Raw genomic sequence first — 22,423 nt, 5'->3', positions numbered from 1 at the left:
ACAGAGGTGGTGGGGGGAATTCAGGGCAGACACCGTTTGTGCAGACAGTTGAACAGGCTTGTTCGAGAAAGATTAAATCAACACAGTGTCTTTGTTGCTTTTTTTCCCCCAGACACTTCCACATTCGTCACTGTATCTTAGCTTCACAATAATCTTTGAAACTAGAAGAAATAAGCCCCTTTAAGGGAGAGAAAGACAGATTTTGAGAGGGGAAATGTCTTCGTCAGGGGACGCAGTTGGTCAGCAGAAATGTCACTGGAACCCAGCTTCCTGGCTGTGGACCAGTGATCAGTGTGACAGAGAAGATCACAACCAGGAGTTAACATTTCATGCATCTGAAGTGCCTGCTTTCTTTGGGGCTTCTGATGGCTCCGAGCGGAGCACTCCGTTGAGCAGTGGCAGAGAGCAGCTTGCGTCTGGCCCTGCCTCCACAAACCCTGGCGTGGAAGCCCCAGAGGCCGGCTCCGTGAAGGCGGGCACAGCTCGCCGGGCCCTCCTGCCTGCGGGGCACCACCTGGTGCTCCCCACGCGCCTCAGCATCTCAGCCGGGTTCACTCTGCTTCGCTTAAGCTTAGACACCTACTGCTGATGGCCATCATGGCCATGAAAATCAACTTCTCAAAACGTGGATATCATAGACCAGTGCATTTTCTAGGTCTTCTGTTGTTGCTCTGCTCAGCGCAAGTCAGAGATCACGGGAAGTTCCGTATCCCTGACGCTGGTCTTTGAATGACTGGTGGTGTCCTGCTGGATTTTAAGTGGCCCGGAGGAGACATGCAGGTCTGGGCTGACCTCACCAGGCTATTTGCAAATAGGCAAGCCCACGCCCAAGTGGTCTGTCGTCTGGAACTGGCGAGCCGAGTGGCAGAGAGAGCGTGTGGGCTCAGGGAGGTGGCAGGTGAGGGTCACTGATAGACAAAGGGGACCAGCTGAGTTTCGTGGTGTCTGTCCCCAGAGGTCATCTGTCGGCTCAGGTGGCCTCCACTGAGTCTGAGCCCCAGAACATGACGGAGTTGCTGTCCCAGGGAGTGTGGGACCAGCGCGGGCGGGTGTCGGGTTACGGGGAGTGTTAGTGGGAGCAGGGTGATGTTTCCTTAAATAGACCGGCTAACAGCAGTCCCTTTCCTGCTTCAAAACAAAGGATGAGAAAAACCTGCCTCAAATGCCAGTTCTGACACGTCTTCTGCCATGCACTCACCTTCAAAGTGTGCGCCTTTCGTTTATCAGTTGTCTTTACAGAAGCACCTCTGTCCGGGATACTGTGACGGCAGCCAGGAGCTTTTGTCATCGTGCAAAACGATGGTCAGTTCTTTGTTGCTCTTTAGAATGAAATTCTCAGAGCCTGCTTTAAAATTCTACTCCTTAAAAGTTGCCTTCTTTCTTTTAAACCAAAGATACCCAAGGTTAGCATGACTTAAAAATAGTTTTTAATTAGTAGATAGTGTTACGTATGAAATGCCCGTCTCAGATGCCCTTCCAAAGCATCTTTGCACGTCAGGGCTTCTCAGATACCCTGTAAAAGCTCGTTCATGAACCAGCGTGTTCATTCCATGGGGCTGACACCCTGCAGAAAAGTCAGAAATTTTCTTCCTATGTCATTCTAAACAAAGTTTGAAAACAAAAGGTCTTCCCTCATTTCATTCCATCTTTACTGAGCCACGGGCAAGAGAATTTAATGAGAAAATTTGGCGGTAACTGGTAGCTAAGGACATTAGGATATGGACCATCTGGGGGTAATAATAGAGGCTGCTACCACACCAAAAACACCAACAAAAATTTGTAACTTGCATTCATCAAGAAAATGTCATGCTGAACTCGCTTTATTCCTTTTTCTCCTGGGTTACTAAACTGGCTGATGGGGGGTGCCACGAGTCAGATTAATCTCTGCAATTACTGTTTCTTACCATGTCTTGCGGGTAATTCAGAGGCGTGCAGACTGCATGAAAGAAAAGACGGTGGAGTTGTGGTGAATCAGAGAACCGTCCTCAGCGCGTGTTAGCTGTGGACGGACAACTGGAGCCGTGGTCCCCAGTGTGTCCTCTGCGGTGGCTCGTGTGGAGGATGGCTGTTCCCATCCCGGGCTTGCGTCCGTGGTGGTGTGCAGGGGGTGCACAGGCCAGCAGACTGGCCGCAGGTCCACCCCATCCCTCCTGTTCAAGCAAAAATACCTGGAGACGAGTTAGTGCAGGAGACATTATTATGAGAATAAACTTACTTCTGTGGTTTGGAAAACGAAAGGCCAGCAGGTTTCAGAACCAAGGACGTCATTAGTTACAAGCATTGATGCTGCTGTACGTCAGTCTCTGCTCTGACGTGGCCCCTGGTCCCTCGCCTCAGCCGACTTTGAATCTCCCAAGGAACCCTGTGGCTTGAGAGCTTCCAGCCCCACAGTGGAGAGGAGCCTGCAGGAGTGAGGCCTCCTTCGAAACAGGAGGTGGCTTTCGGTGCCAAAAACCTATGGATGTGGGAAGCTTTAAAGTAGTATGTAAAAGCAGTTAATTTTTAAGAATGAAATTTTGATGTTCCATCTAAAAGGTTTTATTTCTCTAAGTCTTGCTGCAAATGGATTTCTGTCATAAACAGAAATGTCAACATGATCAGTTACTATTTAGGTAAATATTTTAAAGAAATGATTTCTTATTTTCATACATGATCAAGTATAAAGATTTTCTTTAATTTCATCTTAGGACGGTTGGTCCCTTGAGGTCAGCGACCCTGTCCTCTCTGCTGCCTCTGGCAGACACCCCTAAAGTTTGGTGACGTAAACGCTAGTTCACAAACCTGACAGAGGAGTCTTGGCTGTGACAGAACTGACTTTCCACTCAGGACAAACTCTGCAAAATTGCAGGGATAGGACCTTGGTGAGCTAACCCCCGGGCAGCTGTTCCCAACCCTTGGTGGTACATTAGTCACACAAGTTGCCCGAGGAAATTCACAGCATGCCCCTTAAAATGGAATTTCAGATTAAACAATGAATGGTTTTTTTTAATATAAGTACATCCCAAATATTGTAAGGGACATACTTGCATTAAAAATTGCTCATCTGAATTTAAGTTTAACTGGGCATCCTATGTTTTCGTTTGCTAAATCTGACAAATCTAAGCCTTTAGAAAATCCTGAGCTGTGGGCCCCACTCCAGGGGTCTGGGCACAGTCGGCTTGGAACGGGACGCCAGGTTTGCTATTTTTCAAGGCTCTCCAGGTGGTTCTATCGTGCAGCTGGCGCTGAGGGTCGCTGCTCTGTAATGTGCATTTCGACCTTGAACCTATTCTTATGACCTCCAGTTGTAAGGGCCCACCTCCTTTCCAAGGGATCCTGGGCCCTGGCTTCCTGCAGCTGACCTCAGGGACCTGTGGACCCACAGGCTTGCGGTGAGGCAGCAGACACTAGCGGCCATGACCTCTCTGCCCTTCCTTAGACGGGGAGCTTTGTTCTAGCAAAGTCTCCCCATTAGGATTCTTGGGAAGTGAAGTGTGTCTGCCCGGACACTGGGCCCCTTTCCGCACATTGGACTGTTACTTGCAGTTGATCCTGGGCTCTGCACAGTTCACACATGTGTCGCTCACTCCTTGGGCACCCTGAGTTCTCGTGTGGGCTTCCTGGGCCTGCATGCCCACAGCAGAGCACCCCGTCTCCCAAGGAGGCCCCAGATATTGGGACCAGGCTCTGCTGTCCCGTCTCAAGCTGTGGTTGTGTGTGTGAGGGCTGAGTGCAGACCTCGAGCCTGTTGGGTCCCCCGCCCCTCTAGGATTGTGACTGTGTCCTGGGACCCACGCTCAGCATGGGGCCCCCTTTCAAGATTTGTCTTCTCAGCCAGGATTCAGAGCAGGGTTTCTCTGGATCCCCACTTATTTTTCCTTGCTCACTCATTGAAGTCCTGGTGCCTGTCGTGTGCCTAATCCCTGGAGCCACCCCTGGCCTTGGGGCTAGGATAGGTGAGCCTCCTCCGTGGACTTTGCCCTGTGGGAGGGTTGGGGCTCCAGGGCACAGCTCAGTCTGGTCTGTCTGCTTTGAGCGGGACCCCGTGCCTCACCGGCAGGTCTACAGATAAGATACTAGTGTCCTAGCACTGCCGACCGAGACTGGGGCAACCGAAGGCAAGCGGGTGTAAGACGTTGGGGTCTATTTTAGATTTGTACCGTTCCAAATCCTTAGAGCATGACAAAATGTTAAGATCTGGTAATTATTGGGATTATGGGATTAAAGACAGAATTTTGAGATCATTTGCATAGAGTTTAGTTGAGAGTGTCAGTGAGTTCTCCGAGGAGAGTCGCAAATGTCAAATACACCAGTCAGTGAGGAGCCCAGTGGAGCGGGCTGGTGGCCAAAGCAGGAAGAAATGCCAGACCGTTGTCAGTTTCTGGTCGTGCATAGATCATGAGCACCACTATTGGGAGCAGGTCTAACTAGGATGGAGTGAAAGCGTCGTCTCAGAGAATGGGCATCCTCCAAAACCTGAGAGGCACATGGCTTACGGAGGGAGGTTAAACTTTTAGATATTTTTACACGTGCTCGTTTAGAAAGAAACCAGATAGTGTTTGCAAGGAGGTGACCTTGTAGGAAAAATACTGAGGCGTCGCAGCCAGAAGACGAGCTCAGTCTTAATAACGCCTTCTGCGCTGGGGGGGCGGGGGAGGCGTGCAGGGAGGAGAGCAGAGCGTTTAACCTGAGCGGGAGTACAGCGCAACACGCCAGGAGATTAAGTGGGAGGAACATATAGTCCCGGATAGAAACAAAACACAGCCCTGTGAGAAGCTGAGAACTGCCCGAATCCCTGAGCGTATTAGTAACTAATTAGCTGGCGGGCTACCTGAGACTAATGGCACTGATGGCTTAAGTCACAGCAAATCTGAGTGGATAATTCCTTCTGTGTTGTTAGTGGAGGAAGTGGCTTTTCTCCTTTCATGGCCAAAATTCATGAGGATGAAGGCTACATGCTGTGGCAAGTCTGAAGGTAAACTTTGATAAGTAGTAATCAGCTCTCAGGCATCTTCTGAAAAAAATGATTTGGAAAACTATTGCAAGAGAATGTAACAAAATATAATACTTGAAGGCAAAATTTTAAGAACAGAGTTTTCATCAAAGAATATCACTCGGAAGCCCACGTTTTTGTTATTTCTAAGCCCAAGTATGTTGACAGATTTGGTCAGCTTCCCCAGCTTCTATTTTGGAGCTGATATTCTTTCATTGGTGCTTGAATTTAGTAAGGAAACTTATCTTAACGGTGTTAATTATTAAAATAAAATATTATTTACAGGAAGTATATCTAGATACAAGGTTGGGGTTCATTCTATCATAATTCCTATTTTTAATTTTTAATAAAGATATTAGTTCATCTGGGGAAAAGGTTATATACACTTTGCAGATGTGAATTTGGTTAAATCAGTATTGACGGGAGCAATATTTAATAAAAATATGGATGATTAAGAAATGTATGTAAATGGTATGCCATTTCATTAAAAATATATACCCATGTTATAAAATAGTCTTAGTTACTTAATCACTTGAAAAAAGCCCAGATTTTAGCATTTTGAGTTGAGGATTTTCTTGCAGCTGGAGTCCCCATTTTATAGAATGTGGATTTTTATAGGCTTTGTAATCTTCATCTGGTTAATTTTCTTTAAAATTAAAAAAAAAAAAACCCTGCATTTTGTAACTCTCATCTGGTTAATTTTCTTTTAAAATTAGAAGAAAAAAAAAAAAACCCTGCACTTGAGTTTGACATTAGTTGTCAGAACTTTTAGTAGAGAGAGAAATGGGAAGTGATACTAAGTACAATTTGTAAAAAGCACTTACTAGTTTTTATAACATCTACCTGGAAACCGAACTTATCTATCTTTAAATAGCACTACTTCTCTGTTACATAGGAAGCAGTTGGTGCCCGTGTGAGTAATTCTGTGGAGTGAATAGAAAGCAAAGAGCAGCGCTGTGATAGCACGTGAGGAAGTGTCCAGGCTTAGATCTGACCCATGTGGCTGTGTGAGCTACATACCTGTGCGAACGCACTCGCCAGCGATGAGGTCAGTTTGAAAAGTATATTGCTTATAACGGAATTAAACCAAAATGAGAAATTTTACAGTGATTAATAAATGCCAAATTGAACTGATCTCATTAAATGTGAAATTCAAGAATATTTAGACTGTTGCCTGAATTTTAATACATGAAAATAATGAGACGTGGCCAGAAGAGTTGGAAAAAGTTACTTCTATTTTTTTTTTTTTTTCCTTTAAGCAGTTTCTCATTTCACAGTCTAGGTGTGTTTTCTGGAATTTGATGAAATAGCCTAGCCTGTGAGCATGACGCATGCAGCGCCCCTCAGTTAACAGGGGAGGAGGAAACCTGCGTCGGCCCCGTGGTTTTATACGAGTGTTTTACCCGTGGTTTTACCTAACGCTGCTGCCTCGGTGTAAGTCAGCGCTCACGGAGAAGAGCGAGCTCGTTAAGCGCTGCGAGGGAGGCGCAGCCGCAGGCCGTGAACATCGGAGACGCAGAGTTTTACACGAGGCTCTTCACTGAAGACAGACTGGGATTCTGCTCTCGGAATCCCGCGGGTGGACTTTCCGCCTGTGAGCGCGTGGTTCCGAGGCAGCGTCCCCTCGCCGCGGGCATTTCTCTGTTCACCGCTACTCTGGGCGCTAGTCCGGCAACCAGCGTCCGCGAGGGCGCACGGGCTATTGGCTGTTGTGAGTGACTCTGCTGTGGACTTCGGGGCGCAGGATCTTTTCACGTCGGTGTTTTTGTTTTTTGGATGCTACGCAGGAGTGGAACTACTGGGTCATTCTATTCTGGTTCTATTCTGAGTTTTTTGAGAAACCTCCATATTGTTTTCTATAGCGGCTGCACCAATTTTCACATTCCCACCAGCAGTGTCGGCGGGTTCCCCTTTCTCTACATCCTCGCCAACATTTGTTATTTGTAGACGTTTTGACGACAGCCTCCCTCTTCTTACAAACACCCTGATCTCACTGTAAGGCCTCCACCGGGAGACTCACCTAAACCTCCTGCCTCCCAGCGGCCCCGCCTCCCAGCGGCCCCGCCTCCCAGCGGCCCCGCCTCCCAGCGGCCCCGCCTCCCAGCGGCCCCGCCTCCCAGCACCGCCACCCGGGGGGCAGGGCGGCACCGTGTGGACAGCGGAGGGACACGAGCATTCGGTCTGCAGCAGAGCCTTCCCGCCTCAGGGCTGCTGTTTTCAGGAGAGACCCCAGAGGTCGGCGGGAGGTTCCAGGCCCGTGATGTCAAGCCTTCGTTCTCTTCTGAGCCCCTGCAGGGACTCCTGCACGTTCTGCAGAGGCCGCTGACACTCCACACGGGGCTGGACTTCCACCGCCCGTGCCCCTCACAGGCCGCAGGCCTCCCGACCCGCCAAGCTGTCCCTCGGCCCCGCCCCGTCCACTGTCGTCCTCCACCCCCACAGCTGCGCCCCCCCCCCTCCATCCCGGCCCCGAGCTTCCCAAGGATGACGCTCCCTCTCCATGGATGGAGGCGAGATTCAGATACAAGAGGCCGTGATGAATATTTTGTGAACTATTTCTTCCCACCAAGTCATTACGTTTGTTACCTAGGTCAACGCATTCAAATTTCAATGCGTGTGGGGACTGGTTACGGTGCAGGTCCCGATTCGGTAGGTGGCGGGGAGGGGCTGGGGGTTGCGCTTCTAACGAGCTCTCAGGGGATGCTGTCCTCGGACCTGCTTTGGGTAGGAGGGACTGGACAACTAACGTTTGGGATAGTCATAAAAGATTCGTTTATATCTACAGAGTTTGCACTACAGTCCAAATTCGGAGACTTCTGAAGAGCTTTTTTAAAGCCCCTTTGCTCTGTAGCGTGTTTGCAAAATTTGCTGCCCTGGGGAAGAAGCGGAAAGGCAAACCATGGGAGGGTAAATATTTTGCTCAGTTAATGTAAGTTCAGATCTCCAAACTTCCTGAAAAGCAAGGGACCACACATCACCTCACCTTGGGGAACAGTGGGCTCCCCGAGCCCCCAGCAGTGACTTGCCCACCTCCGTGAGCAGCCTGCGTGGAAAGGCTGAGCTGAGCCTCCACTGCTTACTCAGAGCAGGAGACAGGAGATGGAGTGATAAAAGCAAGCCTGAAATAAAAACTAAAAAGCATACTGAGAACGCCATGTGAAATGAATCCTTATAAAACTGTCTGTGGCGGAAAGGAATCAAAGGGTTTTATTAGGTGACGAAAAAATGTTGTAAACTTCATGTGAAAACATTCCAGGGTCGGGTCTTCTGTAGAATAAGAGAGGAATTTTACTGAGTAAAACTCATTTTAATCAAATGAATACCAGGGAGCTCTAATTCCATTTATACCTGCATTTGAAATTGGTTATTAACACACACGCGTGCACACACACACACACACATCTTGCCATTCATTGGTGACCTCACCGCGCAGTCTTTAACGTACTCAGATGCTATTCTGGTGACAGACTCCCAAGAAGGCAGGGGCAATACCACTCTGGGGTGAAGTATATGAATAATTCTAAACCTTGCCAGGTGTCTGTCCATTTTGACCTGTCTCCCTTCCTCTGCTCACGGTCATTTTGGTGGAGGAATGAACTCACTTCCAGTTACTCAGTTTTGACCAGGAAGCAAGGCAGAGGATTCCAGGCGGAGGAGGATGCCAGGTGGCGGGAAATGCTGGCTTCTTCTTGGCTCGCCCTCCCTGGATGACCCCCGAGATCACCTTGGAGGGGAGGGCTGTGGTCTCTGGGGCCGTGCCCCTAGACTCATTTGCACATGGGTCCCTGGGTGGCAGGCGAGGAAGAGGCAGGGGTTTGCTGGGTAAGCCATCCAGGAGAGGATCAAGGACCCTGGATGGGGGGTGGGAGGCGGCAGGGATTAAGAGAAACAGGACCTCACCAGGGTTTTGCTGTTGTTCACACTGTGGCGGAGCAGAGCAGCCTGGGTGGTAAAAAGAACCAAAATCCCTCGAAAAGCCCGAGTGGTGGGGCCGGAGCTAACAGAACTGTGGCTCCCAAATGTATATGACAGTCGGCGGGGTAGGGTCGGGGCCCCAAAATTTACTGTCCAGGGCCCTCTTAGGCGATTTTATCGGACTCTTCAGGGCTGGGGCCCAACCACCTTCCGGGTGGTTGAGAAGCACCGTGTCAGAGCCAAGGAGAGGCTGGGCAGCTGGGGGAGGCGGGGCCGGCGCGCGGGGCTGAGAGGCAGCGTCACGTTGGCGGCTCATGGGGCCGGTGGGAAGCATCATGTGGGGCATACAGAGCAGGTGCAGGTCAGAGGGCTGAGCATTTCTGTTTGGGGAGGACAGGAGAGGCTGGCGGTGGGAAGAAGACGAAAGAACACAAATCAGTTATAAGATGTCTCAGGTTGGCTCATCCATCAGCCACGAGACGAGGGAAAATAAAACCTTTGTGTTCCAAGTACTCAAGTGACTGACTGTTTAGGAGAAGAGTCTTTGCTCCAGGTTCACTCTAACCAGTTCTTTTAAAATCTACAAAGTCAGGCCGGACAGAAGAGTGGAGGAGAGCATATATTTTTAACAATCTGTTGCTCTGGTCCGCAGCCTGGACCTCACTGTGTTAACCCTGGGCCTTCACACCCTGGCGTTAACGCAGCCTGTGGCCCAAGCTGTCTCAGCTATACCGGGGGTTAAGGGGATGAGAAAACTTGAAAGTGTATTTAAATTAAGGGAAGTCTGTAGTCGATAAGGAAAAGCTGACGGAGCATCTGACCAGTGCCGGCCTGTGGGTCTCCTCTGGCTGGCGGAGGCTGCTCCCTGGCGGCATGCTGCTGTGTTCTGGTGATGTGGATGCATCTTAGAATCAAATGAAAGTCAAATTACCCAAATAGCTTCACGTGACAGGTGGTCCAGTTAGACTCTCCTGAACCAGCACCTTTGATTTTGGGCTCGTTCTTGACACACACTCGTGAGGATGGTTTCTGTTTACTGTATGAAGTCTGTCCATGGGACTGTCAGTCTTCTTGGCAGGGTCCTGTTCTCAGGAGACCGTCTGATTGTCCCCGATGTTTTCCGCAGCCTGGGGAGGGTCCTCCCATGGGGCTCTGAGGTCGAGGTCAGCACCCCTCTTCCTGCAGTCATCCAGGTCCTGTCCTGCGGGGCCCTGCACATCATGAAGCGGGCTGTCTTGGCCAGAGATTTTAGGATGTTTTCTTACTTAATGCGCAGGGAATTTGAGTGTGCCCTGAGGAGGAAGAGAAGTAGATTGACAAATGATCTCTATAATTATCTTGTATGCTCAGGCAAGAAAACATGGTTTTAATGTTTTTTCTGAAAATTCCCCTCTTTGTCTTCGTCTCAGCTCATTTTTTTTCTCTCTCCCCCATGAGGAGCCTAATCAACGTTTAACAAAGTCATTATAAATTGTTACAATTTTACTTTGGTATTTCTAGTCATCAGGTTAAAATGACCCCGAAGTCTTCATTTTGGTTTCTCCACAAGCAGTAGTATGAAAAGCCCTCAGCTCAGGGCCCGGTTTAGTCGTGTCCCGCTGTGATGTTAAGAAAAGTTTTTGTAGGAACTATAATCCCGCAGTGCAGGGTTGTGGGCATCACTTAACATCAGGCAAGTGACGCAGAGAGTGTGAGCATCAGTGACAGGATGCATTTCAGCTGGTGCCCGGGCTGCTCTCTCTTTTCAGTGATGCGGAAAGGATGTTCTCGCCAGGAGGTCACCCGCCAGAAAGCACCTCTTCCTTCGCGCACAAGGGCTCAGCGAGCCTTTCTAGAGCCCTAACCCTCTGTGTGGGGCTGGGGGAGCAGAGGTGTGGAGAGAGGCCCGCGTCCCGGTGCGGGAGCAGGCGTATCAGCCGGCGACGGTGCGAGATCCTGGGAAACTATCCCGTGTCCTCGGCACCCAGAGGAGGCAGCGACCGTCTTAGTCTTTCTGTTCTTTTAAAGTTCAAGCCATTTGAGGATTGACTTTGAAAATTGACTTTTGTTGAATGGGAATGAAAGAGGGACCAGGCAAAGCTGTTCGGTTGAGTTGGTTTCCCTTTTGGTTCCTCCACCGCTCGGGGGAAGGACAGGTGTGGGGTGGTGCTGGGGCCGCGGCGGGAGTGAACGCAGGGCCCCGGCGGCCGGCACGCACCTGTGCCCTGGGGTTGCTTCTGCTAGAGGTCTCGAGTCCACGGCTCTAAGTGAAATTATGACAGAGACCAGAGTCTGAAGTGCATACAATTGGTCTGATCTGTCAAAAAAGTCATTTGAGGAATGAATCCTGATCTCTTAGAAGCAGTACTTTGTTTAAGGAGAAAAAGTTTGCAAGAATCCAGCTGAGAGTTCTAATGAGATACTTGCCAGCGAACCTGCTAATTAGAATGATTCTTCTCTAAACACATCTTTCAGAAAAGCAGAACATGAGAAATAGTGTTATCTAGAAAAATGGTCTCCAAATTATTTTGATTTTGCACTGCTGTCAGTAGAATATTTTTAAGCATATGCCAATATGTTTGTTTATCTATAAATTATACAAATGGATAAGTAATACATGTATATTTATTTCTATGAACATGAGATATATTAAAACCGTAAATTATATGTGTCCAATTTTACTAATGAATGTTTTAAAACAGGAGTAAAATATACATTTTGAGAGAGTGGAGAATGAATGGAAATTAGTTCTAATGTTTCCTTTACGCTCCCCGAGGACTAGCTGACACGCTGTGGGTACGTCGATGCACTCAGGACACAGGTCCAGGACACGGGGCAGAGTGGAGGGAACAGAACTGTGTCCTGAGCACGTGGGCCTTTGGGCCAAATCCCCCTTTTCCCTGTGTCATTCTAAATCCACTGACATTATAAAAGGAGCGAGGAAATGGTTACCGGAGGAATCCGTGAGTGAATATGTGAGTAACGAGTGAGTGGACAAATGAGAGACTGTGCGTGCAGGGGCCTTGTGCTCGTCTGGGCCAGCAGTGTGAATTCAGCAAAGAAGCACAACGTCTGACAAGAGTTTTACCCCTTAGCACAGGGTGATCATAATCCTTCTGGGACATTATACTTACTAGCGCTGACCAGTCCTCTTTAATCAGCACAAACACGTCCAGTTTGGGGCAACAAACAAGATATATGTATAGCCCTGGGCGTCCTATTTTAGCAACTTGGAAACACTACGTGAAAACTTCATACTGAAGTTGCTGTCCAGAAATGGAAAAGAAGAAATCCATCTGTTTTCTGGGAGCCCTTCAGCTCAGAGTTCCTCCAGATGTCAGTATCACACAGGGAAATGAAAACTAACAGCCCGGAGCAATGAGTAGAGACCTTCTTACGTTATTTAGACGGTAAAACACATCTCATATATAACTGGAGGGAAAAGCCAGCCTTGTTTGGAAGCTGGTTTCTTACTTTCCTCAGAATCGACAGCTTCTTCTGTTGGTCACATGAGACCACTTTGCCCAGAGAACGTGAGCGCCACCTGTGAGCAGCCACCACCCGGAGACGGCCCTGGAGGCCGGTGCTGAGGGATCAGCACGCCACGGGGGCTTCCAGCCAGATTCTCCACTTCCCATATTTTGACGGACTGGAATCGACTGACAGACAGCAGCTTTCTTGAATAAATCCACCTGTGCTTTTACCATCACGTTCACAGAACAAACCCAGGAGAACAGTGCCCGTCCACCAGCAGTTTCTCTTTGGAAGAGCAGCACTGAAAGGCAAAGTTATGTGATCCCTGTAATGCAATGCATTAAACCATCTTATTTGACTCATCTTCAAAACTGGACTGAAATTCTCTTTCTCTCCTCTCTTCCATGTTAATTCTAATCTTTCAGCCAATAAATATTTATTTCTTTACTAATTTGTTTCCATTTTGTGCTCTTTTAATCTTTTCTCTTGTCTCCTGTGGTGCTGGCTGTGTGGTAGATATTCAATCAATATTAATGATATGCTTTGCCTATAATCTGTTTTTAATTTTTTTGGGAGGGTAATTAGATTTGTTTGTTTGTTTATTTATAATGGAGGTACTGGGGATTGAACCCAGGAATTTGCGTATGCTAAGCACACACTCTACCACTGAGCTATACCTTCCCCACTACTTTGCCTATAATCTTCTCTTCCTTTTTTTCAGAGCGACAGTACAGCATAGTATAATTGAGAGTATAGACTGAAGTATACAACTGTGTTAGAATCCTGGTTAAACCATTTATGAATTATATAACCCTGTGAAATTATCCAACTTAATTGTAAAATAGGGTAATAGTATTTTATCCCAAAAGGTTGCTATGAGGAACAACTTAGTTAATAATGCAATGTAATGCAATATGCTTAGAAGCTGCCTGGTATGTAGTCAGTACTTAGTGTGTATTAGGCATCACCACCACCACCACCACACCTTCATCACCACCAGCATCACCACCACCAACATCATCACCACCATCATCACTACCACCATCACCATCATTACTATTATCACCACCACTATCATCACCATCATCATCATTACTATTATCACCACCACTATCATCACCACCATCATCACCACCATCATCAACACCACCATCACCACCACCATCACCACCATCACTATTATCACCACCAACATCACCACCACCATCACCATCATCACTATCATCACCACCATCATCACCACCAACATCACCACCACCATCATCACTATTATCACCACCACTATCATCACCACCATCATCACCACCGTCATCACCATCATCATCACTATTATCATCACCATCATCATCACTATTATCATCATCACCATCATCACCATCATTACCACCACCATCACCACCATCACTATCATCATTACCACCATCACCAGCACCATCACAACCATTATCATCACCACCATCATCATTATATCCTGGTCTCTGGGCCAACTGTCAGGGATTCAAAGATGAATCAGTCTTTGCCCATTTGAGGCCTACAGTCTAGTGGGAAATCAATGAGAAAAAAAGCTTAGGAAATGTTGCAGGCTGCTCTGGGGTGGGGGGTCTGTGCTGCCTGCTGAGCAAGTGTCGGGGTTGGGGGGGCTGCCTGAGGAGACCGAAGGGCAGTTTCTTGTACTTTTATTTAAAAGAGAAAGTTACAAACTCCGAGGCTCTAATCTTTAATTGTGGTTTTCCACAAATTTACTAAACATGCCTCTGTGTTTGAAGGTCCTTATCTGAAAAATGGAAATGCTCTGGACCTACGGGACTGCCCTTTGGGTTGTTTAAAAGTACGTTTACAACTTGTCTCCGTCTCTATGAGCTGCACCTCCATGCTGTTTCATGCTTGCAGGTCACCCTCAGGCAAATTTGCTCTCTTCCCAAAGAGAAAAAGACAGATTCTTTGGACATCCAGACAATGTCATTAATTCACAATGCACAGCGTCAGAACTTGTGATAATTTGGGTGGGCTGGGCTAATGTTTACCTTTTGCGTGGTGTTTGGAAAGGGTTTGCTAAGCTGAATCAGAGAAGCCAGGACTCGGAGAAGAATGTTTATCTCCTTGGGAAAAGGGCCGTCTGTTCCAAGCAAAGTAAAAGCCCCAATTATAAATGCTTACTTTAGGCTCCTACTTTCTGGTTTACAAAACCCACTCACATATCGCGTCTCCTTTTTATTTGATTTATATGTGAGCTACATGCAGACAACATAAGCAGAGGTCAAGGGCGACCTATGTGGTACCAGTAGCCTTTCATCTCTTCATGATGACGGGCCTTCTTCTACAGACAGTGCCAGAGTTTTACAAAGTTTCTTTAAAAATAGTGAGTTCATTTCCTTCCAAATACTCTAGCCTGCACAGGGTCTCATTAATTCAGACTGCTCTGCCCTCTAAATTACTATTTATTTTGGTATTTTTTTCTGTGTTTGAATTGTGCAATACAGTGGTTCTCAATCTGGGGCGAGTTCAGCAATTTCTGGAGGCATTTTGGGTGTCACTGCTGGGAGGGGGCACTGCGGGCACCTGGTGGGCAGAGGCCGGGCGCTGCTAACCGTCCTGTAGTACTCAGGACATTCTCCGTGACAAAGAGTGACCCGCCCCGAGGGGCAGCAGTGCTGAGGTCGGGGGACCCCGATGCCATGTGTGAATTCGATTTCTCATTACTCAATCGTGTGTCCACAGGCTAAGGAGCAGGTGTGGTCACACCCCGGCCTGACGGAAACAGCACCTGCCAAAGATGAAAGGACAGCGCCCCCCACAGGTAACCTCTTTAGAAGACTGGATGTTTATGGACGAGGAAAGCTCTGTGACCCGGGTCCTGTGCTGTGGCTTACTCAGAGGAGGGCACCCGTTCATGACGCCTGTGTTGGGAGAAGTGCGGTCTGAGTCCAGGACTTTGACTGGCGTGGGTCCTGCTAGTTACAGACTAGAAAGTCTTCGGGAGCCCACTGGTCACATTCATGCCCACTTTGCTTTCCCAAAGCTTGTATCAGCCGACAAAGAGAAACCTGGACAGGGAGGCCATTGGGTGAAGCCGCAATTATACTGACCACCTGTGTCCTCCATTAAAATGTTTTGTGTCCTATGGTGGCTTTTAGAGAGATCTTCCCCGAAGATCCAGCTCTCCTCTGAGAAAGACAAGTTTAATAAACTCAACAAGGAAAACACTGAGAAGACCAGTGCCTCTCTAGTTCCGAGAAGTTTCGCCACATTTCACACTGAAAGATCACGAGATGAAGTAAAAGCTTTTGCTTTAAGAAATCCTGCAAAGACAAGAGAACGTGTGGACGGACGAGGCAGTCCATGCCCAAAGAGCCCGAGCGGACAAGAGAATAGCAGCCCTGGGAGTGGTCAGCCAAGCCCTGTGGGTGCCAGTGAATGTCCCGTGTGCAAAGGAGAGAGAAATGGGCTTGGTTCTCAGGAAGAGCCTGGTGACGGAGAAGCTAAGGGAAGAGGAGAACCCGCAACTGCACATGACACGGTGCTGGACAAGAGTTCCAGGGAAGAGCAGCGTGTTCGTAGAGCGAACGGTGGTCAATTCTACGAAAGGTAGGGCTCAGAGCATCGCATCTGCAGCCGACGCTTCCCGCAGGGCCGCGCGTTGTCTCAACTTAAGGCCGTAGCAGAGGATAGCTGACGCCAGTCTTTAAAGCAGTGGTTTGAGAGCCCAGCTGTGTGGCTCTTTCTTGTCATCATTTATCCTTCTTGCCTGTGACATTTCTGGGCACTTTATTGTCTTCTAAGCCTTCTACCAACCGACAGGCAGAGATCATGATTACTAGGAATCGCATCCAGTATTTTTAAAAGATCAGGTAAAAAGCTCTTATTTTTAGCAGTATCGAGCACAAAAAAACTGGATAATGACCAGATTTATAAATTGGCTGTTTTCCCCCAAAACGGTGAGGCTTAAGTAAGAAGTGGATTACTGAATGATTCTCCCTGAATTGTAAAGTTCCACACATAAATTCAGGCAGTTATGTGGCCAATTAAAATGAATTAAACTGTGTTATGATAAGCCACAGAATCTATCTGGAGCAGAGAGCACCCAATCCAAACCCCCGTGGTCTTCTTAGAGATTGAAGGTATAATTCTTTTTTCATTTTTAAATAACGTATTTGAAACCTAGTTGTAGACAACTCCAGTTTCCCAAGAATTAAACATAAACTCTAATGTTTACTAAGAAAGTCCACCGCTCCAAAGATGTGCTGAGTAAGGTCTGGAGCTGCTGAAAAAACTGAAATTAGGTCTAATGTTTCACCAATAAAGGCTTCTTCTCACGGCTGTTTCTGTTCAGAGACCATTCTTCCTCCATGTGGTTACTTGTCTCTTCTTTAAGGAAAGGAACTGAAAAGTGAAAATCAAATTAGGTAGTTGTAAAATGCTTCATAAAAGGTCAGAGGACTAACGTGGGTCGCAGTGAGGTCATCAGGGAGAGTCTCTGGGGTCCCGGTCCCCTCCGCCTGTCACCGTGCTGCTCGGGTTTGATGGGGACACGTCCTGCTCCACCTTAACCCAGACCCTGCCATCACCAACTCTCCATCACGAAGCTCGCAGCCCGTCACCAAAACACCACTGAGAAGGCTGTAGTGCTCAGAAATCTGACCATCTGAAAGTTTTCTCCCGGAAACTTGGAAAGCTGTGGCTGGATTTTATCTTCCAGGTGTATCAGCAGCATACAAACCATTTCTACATCACGAACCTCGGGAAACTCAGCAACAGGACCCGTCTTGCGGGATGCGGACCCAGCAGAGCCCACGGGCGGCAGCAAGCGGAGAGGGATGGAGGAGGGCTGCGTCCAGGAGGAGCACAAGAGGGGCAGAGTAGACGCGGCTGGGGTGGGCGGAGGACACGCAAGGAGGACCCCCCAGGAGACCGGCCTAGCCCAGGGGTGCCCACCAGGCAAGGCACCCACGGCCACTGGCAGCCCAACCCAGCAACCCCACGGGCAGGACACGGCTTCTGTCCCAGCCCTTTAAAGCTTCCTAACCTCTCCCAGCAACCCTTCCCACTAAACGTCACTCAGCCTGACAGCCGGAGGGGGCAGAATGCCGCGTGATGACATTTGTGTGCATAATTCACCTTTTTTTTTTTTTTTGGTCTGAAGAGGTGAATGCCACCAAGAGAATTCTTTCTTGACGTCTTCATTTTTCAGCCTACTTATGGGGTGAGGGGAGAATGTCCCCATTAAATCAGATGCCTGCAGATTTATATTATCAGAAGCTTAAAAAATATTAACCCTTGGCAGAGTGCCTAGCACAAAAGTGCTCAAGAATCATATTTTGAATAAGTGTAAAATTTTGAAAGCAGACTTATTGTCTCCTCACCTCCCTTGGTGTCCTCTGTGTGCACGTGAGAAGTGCACACAGCAGGTGCTTAAATAGTGAGTCACTGGGGGAAATGAACAGGTTCGTGGCAAGAGAATCTTAACAGCAGTGATCAGAGGAAGCAGAGAGTAGACCGCAAGACGCTGGTGAGTAATCACGCATTCTAGAACGGATCCCGAGGTGGACTACACTTTAAATGCTTAGGCTGAACGCTAGAAAGAGAGAGCCGCTTGAAAGCCGCAGACTACCTACTTAGCCAGTTTTACTGCGCGTTTTATTTCAAGCCAGAAAAACTCATCTTTGTGCCTTAAACGTCTCTGAAATACATGCTAAAGTATTTTGGAAAGTCATGCATAGCTTTCAATGACATGAAGACATTTTTCATTTTTCTCTCTGCTTTAATGAAAATGCTGGACTATATCAGTGGTGCGTTTTTAAAAATGGGTGGAACGGTTTCTCACGTTTGAAATTAAATGTCTCAGGCCTGGAAGTGTTACCTGTTTGGACCATATTGGGATTGGAGATAGTCAACCGTTTTGCTTTTTCGTTTGTTTCCGAAGGATGTCCTGAAGGAGGGATGAACCACGGCTCAGGGGTCCTGGCATCCTTTCTGAAAGGCATCAGTGTCCCCTTTGTGATTCACAGATCATAGCACAAAGTGAACGTTTGTACTCCCTGGGTCTTAGGGCAGATGGCCTGCTGTGTCTTCTTAGTAAATGAATTAAATGAGCACATGTGTGCTGAGGCCCGAGCTTGGACTTCCGACCGCTTCACGCTGCCCTGTCCTCTCACTCCTAGGTGACGCCCCGGCACCTCCCGCCCCGTTCGACCACCGTATTGTCACTGCCAAGCAAGCCGCGGTCAACAGTTTTTATACCGTGAGCAGGACAGAGATTTTAGGAGGGTAAGTAACGCTCAGCTTCAACACTCTTCCTGCCAAAGGAGAGCGCCTTCGAAGAGACAGCGCTCAGGATGTATTTCACAAGTATTTGCCAGTCTCGATCTGAGGACCAGAAACGTCGTAAACACTTTAAGAGGTTTTAACCGTTTCTGAAAATTGTCACCGATGCCAGAAAGGTTGATGTGGTGACAGTGACCAAGCGCCACATGTGTTATCTGCTTCACTTCCCATGTTGTCACATCTTGGTGGGGGGGGTGGTCCAGCGTGAGTCACCAGAAGGTTTCGAAGCTGCTCGAAGCTTGAAAACTGGGGAACCAAGTGCAGAAGTGAGAGGACACTCAATTTCTCGTGGCATGTGTTAAATCTTTTTTTTTTTTTTTAAATCATGGCTGGTTTTCCGTTGATGCTGTTACTGTGTGAGGTACTGTGGTTTGTTTCGGTCGGCTGCTTGCCTCGCTGAAGGGCTTACAGCAGGGCGTCAACACCCATCTCTCCCCCGGAGGAAGGAAGGAGTCAGGGCGGGCTCGTCACTGGGGGGAGTTCCTTCTTCTGCCGCAGTCACAGGCCCCCTGGGAGACCCTGCCACTCACGGCCTAAACTGCTAAGCTGACCCCCATCACTGGATCTGTGTGAAACAGGAGGAGAGCCGGCGATGCACACTGACCTGTGTGGGACCGACCTACCAGCGGCGAGGGTGTGTGCGGCCGGGGTGCCGGGCGGGGCCGCCGGCCGCGGAGCTGCTCCTCCTTTGCCTCTTCCCCCCGGGACCCCCTGCACTTCTGCCTCCTCCGCCGGCTGACGGTGGAGAAGCCCGTCCTGTGGGGACGGGCCCGGGGGAGGTGGGTGCTGGAGCAGTTGCAGGTGCCCCGGGGCTCTGCACGCAGCAGCTCTTCTGGGTCTGAGGGACTTCGGTGGCCAGCCAGCGACGGTGTCTCTGAAGGAGGGTAGTTACTCGCAGAAGCGGCTTTGACACAACCCCGGGGTTGGTGCCTGCTTCTGGTCCAGGTCCGTCAGGGACTCTTAGAGTTTCCTTCCTGCCCCTTTGGGCAGCGTGGGTCGTCAGTCGTCCTGCAGGCGGGACCGGCTTCCCAGCACCCGGTCCTGGGCTCTGTAAGTAAGTGGGAGGAGCAGGGGCGTGTGCGTGTGTGCCCTAAAGTGCACAGAGGCCGTCAGCGGGTGTACCTCCTTTGCAGTAGAGGGGCATCAAGACAGCAAATTATCTTTCACCTTCGGCAGAGATATTACAGCGTGGCAAGGACCCCCAGTGCTGAGGCCTGTAGGGTGTTTGTGGTCCCTGCTTCTGCGCTCAGTGGGCGTGAGGTCATCAGCCTGGTGGACCAGCGGGGGTCCCGCGAGGCCACCTCAGCACTGAAGGCCGTGTGCAGTGAACCGCACGAGGAGACAGACAGGATCCTCTCTCAGCTGGGCCAGGCTGTCCTGGGGGCCGTGGCTAGTTAAGGGGAGAAAGCCTTCTCTCAGTGAGCTGCCGCACCTGCACTCCTGTTCACATGCTCCCGGAAAGAACCTCATCTCAGCAGCGGGCGGAATTGAGTCACACTTGGCTATGTTTATGGTAATGTCATTCCCCAAGACCCAGCTGCCTCTGCGCAGGGAGTGCGGCTGAGTAGGGTGGGAGGTGGTGGCCTCGCCCTGCCTCTGTCTGCTGGTGCCACGACCCTCCCCTCGGCAGCCCCCAGGGCTTCAGGTCCACGATGTCAGGGGAAGCTCCCCTTCCACTCCTGTGTGTGGCCGTCACTGCACAGGCAGACACCTGGGGCCCATCTGTTTAACTAAATCAGGAGTCACAGCGAGCAAGTCCAACTTGAAAATTGCTCATGAGTGTGCATTTCTGTATGTGATGACAATCGTTAAGAAGCTGTCTTACGAAGGATTTATATCCAAGTGAAACTGCCAAGTCTCACAGCTGAATATGTACTATGTCTTTTGATTACATGCATCTATATGCAATTTTGTTATTACTTCTTATTTATTTGTATGCAGTTCCCCAAAATAACCTTGATGTGCCTGACCTCTAGTCTGTGTGGTTCCTATGCTTACAAAGCCCAGCTTATGACATTGATATGGATTTGGAAAGATTCTGTTTTTTTCTAGGACAGAAGATCTCAAACTTTAGGTGCATATGAGTCACCCAAGCGGTGTTGTGGAAAGTGCAGCTCCTGGGGCCTCGCCCGGCCTTCCTGCATCAGCAGGTCTGGGGTGGCCCCGGAGAATCGCTCCCCGGGGCCCGTATCAGAACTCGGCACTTCTCTAGAAGATGCTGGCTGCAGCAGGTGCACAGCAGGCCTTGCTCATTCACACTCAAAGACAGGGGGCCCCACTGGGCAGTGGCTGCAGCCGGGCCCTGGCAGGGACAGAGCCTCAGCTGGGCCATTGTCCTCTTCTTCTACAGGGGACGCTTCGGCCGGGTTCACAAGTGTGAAGAGAAAGCCACGGGCCTGAAGCTGGCGGCCAAGATCATCAGGACGAGAGGCACGAAGGACAAGGTGAGGGCCGCGCGGGGGGCGCCCCCCTCGCCGTGGTGCCCGTGGCACTAACGCAGCCCTCCCTTCCTCCCAGGATGAGGTGAAGAACGAGATCAGCGTCATGAACCAGCTGGACCACGTGAACCTCGTTCAGCTCTACGACGCCTTCGAGTCCAAGAACGACATCGTGCTGGTCATGGAGTAGTATGTCCCGCCCCGCCCTCCGCCCCCGCCCGCGGGCGCAGCTCTGTCCCGCCTCGGGAGTCCTGCAGCCAGCGCTGCGGCCCCCGGATTCTGACTTGCCCGCGTCAGAATCTCATCCGCCCCAGGAAGGAGCTCACTTAGGAACAGGAGCCCTGGGTGAGGCGTGGCTGACAAGGGGTGGGACGTGGGTCAGCCTCTGTCTAAGCTGTGCTGTCCAAACCCCAGCTTCGCCTTTGTTCTGGGGAAGCTGAGGAGAGTGACTCCTGAACTGCCTCTCACTTTCAACCTGATTGCTAATACAGAGTTCATGACAAACTTCTTAGTAATTAAGGCTGAGAAGCTTCCACTCAAAATCACCTTTATAAAACTTTAATAAGCGTCTACATAGAAAGTGAGTTGTTTTCACTGATGCTGCATCGGTATTTGTGATTCACTTCATTCCTCCCACTGGTTTGGGTTTTGTTCATCACCGTGCAGTGAGAAGTCTGGACAATGAATGCCCAGCAGCCGGCACATAAAAGCACTTTATCACTGACGTTGGTCTGAGGAGACCCCATCCACCCTTCACGTGTGCGGAATTCCCTCCCTGCCTCCTGAGAGTCCCCTTTATGTTCCGTCTGTGTTAGACGGTGGCGGCGATGGCTCGCTCCAGAGCTGTAGCCACAGGATGAAAGGAACTGAGACTTTCCATTTGGGAAACTGATGGTGGCTAAAATAAGGGCCTTCAGCGTAAGAGACACTGGACTGAGAAGGCAGAGAAATAACTGCGTACACATCTGTTGGGAGAGTCTGAGCTTAGATGGGAGAATCACCCGCTCATCAAGGGGTCGTGGCTCAGGACGTCCCCTCTCTTCCCCTGCAGTGTGGACGGAGGGGAGCTGTTCGATCGCATCATTGATGACAACTGCAATCTGACCGAGTTTGACACCATTCTGTTCATCAGGCAGATATGTGAGGGGATAAGACACATGCACCAGATGAACATTCTCCACTTGGACCTGAAGGTAGGGCGTGTTTTGTATCATATGAAATGAAACCCTTCCCAGACCATTCCCTCATGTGGATCCATGGGCCCCGTCAGGTACTGCATGCCAGCTCGTGGTCCTAGTCACTGAGTACATATTCAGGAATTTTA

At 49.4% G+C, this 22,423-nt stretch overlaps 1 protein-coding gene across 12 annotated transcripts in view; it reads left to right on the top strand.

The window, feature by feature from the left end:
• MYLK4 (myosin light chain kinase family member 4) overlaps nucleotides 1-22,423 on the top strand; it is a 70,884-nt gene that overhangs the window by 31,273 nt on the left and 17,188 nt on the right. For all 12 annotated transcript variants that reach the window (XR_004313327.1, XR_004313328.1, XR_004313326.1 and 9 more), the window contains exons 3-7: nucleotides 15,059-15,137; nucleotides 18,499-18,604; nucleotides 21,012-21,105; nucleotides 21,179-21,288; nucleotides 22,151-22,292. Coding sequence is in view for 9 of the 12 variants with exons in the window: in XM_032462387.1 (XP_032318278.1) it covers nucleotides 15,059-15,137; nucleotides 18,499-18,604; nucleotides 21,012-21,105; nucleotides 21,179-21,288; nucleotides 22,151-22,292 (531 nt within the window). In the remaining 3 variants the exon portion in view is untranslated. The remainder of the gene's footprint in view (nucleotides 1-15,058; nucleotides 15,138-18,498; nucleotides 18,605-21,011; nucleotides 21,106-21,178; nucleotides 21,289-22,150; nucleotides 22,293-22,423) is intronic.

This window comes from Camelus ferus, chromosome 20 (assembly GCF_009834535.1).
Source record: "Camelus ferus isolate YT-003-E chromosome 20, BCGSAC_Cfer_1.0, whole genome shotgun sequence".
NCBI lineage: Eukaryota > Metazoa > Chordata > Mammalia > Artiodactyla > Camelidae > Camelus > Camelus ferus.
Note: the sequence above shows the minus strand (reverse complement) of the source record. Positions and strands in the feature narration are given on the sequence as shown.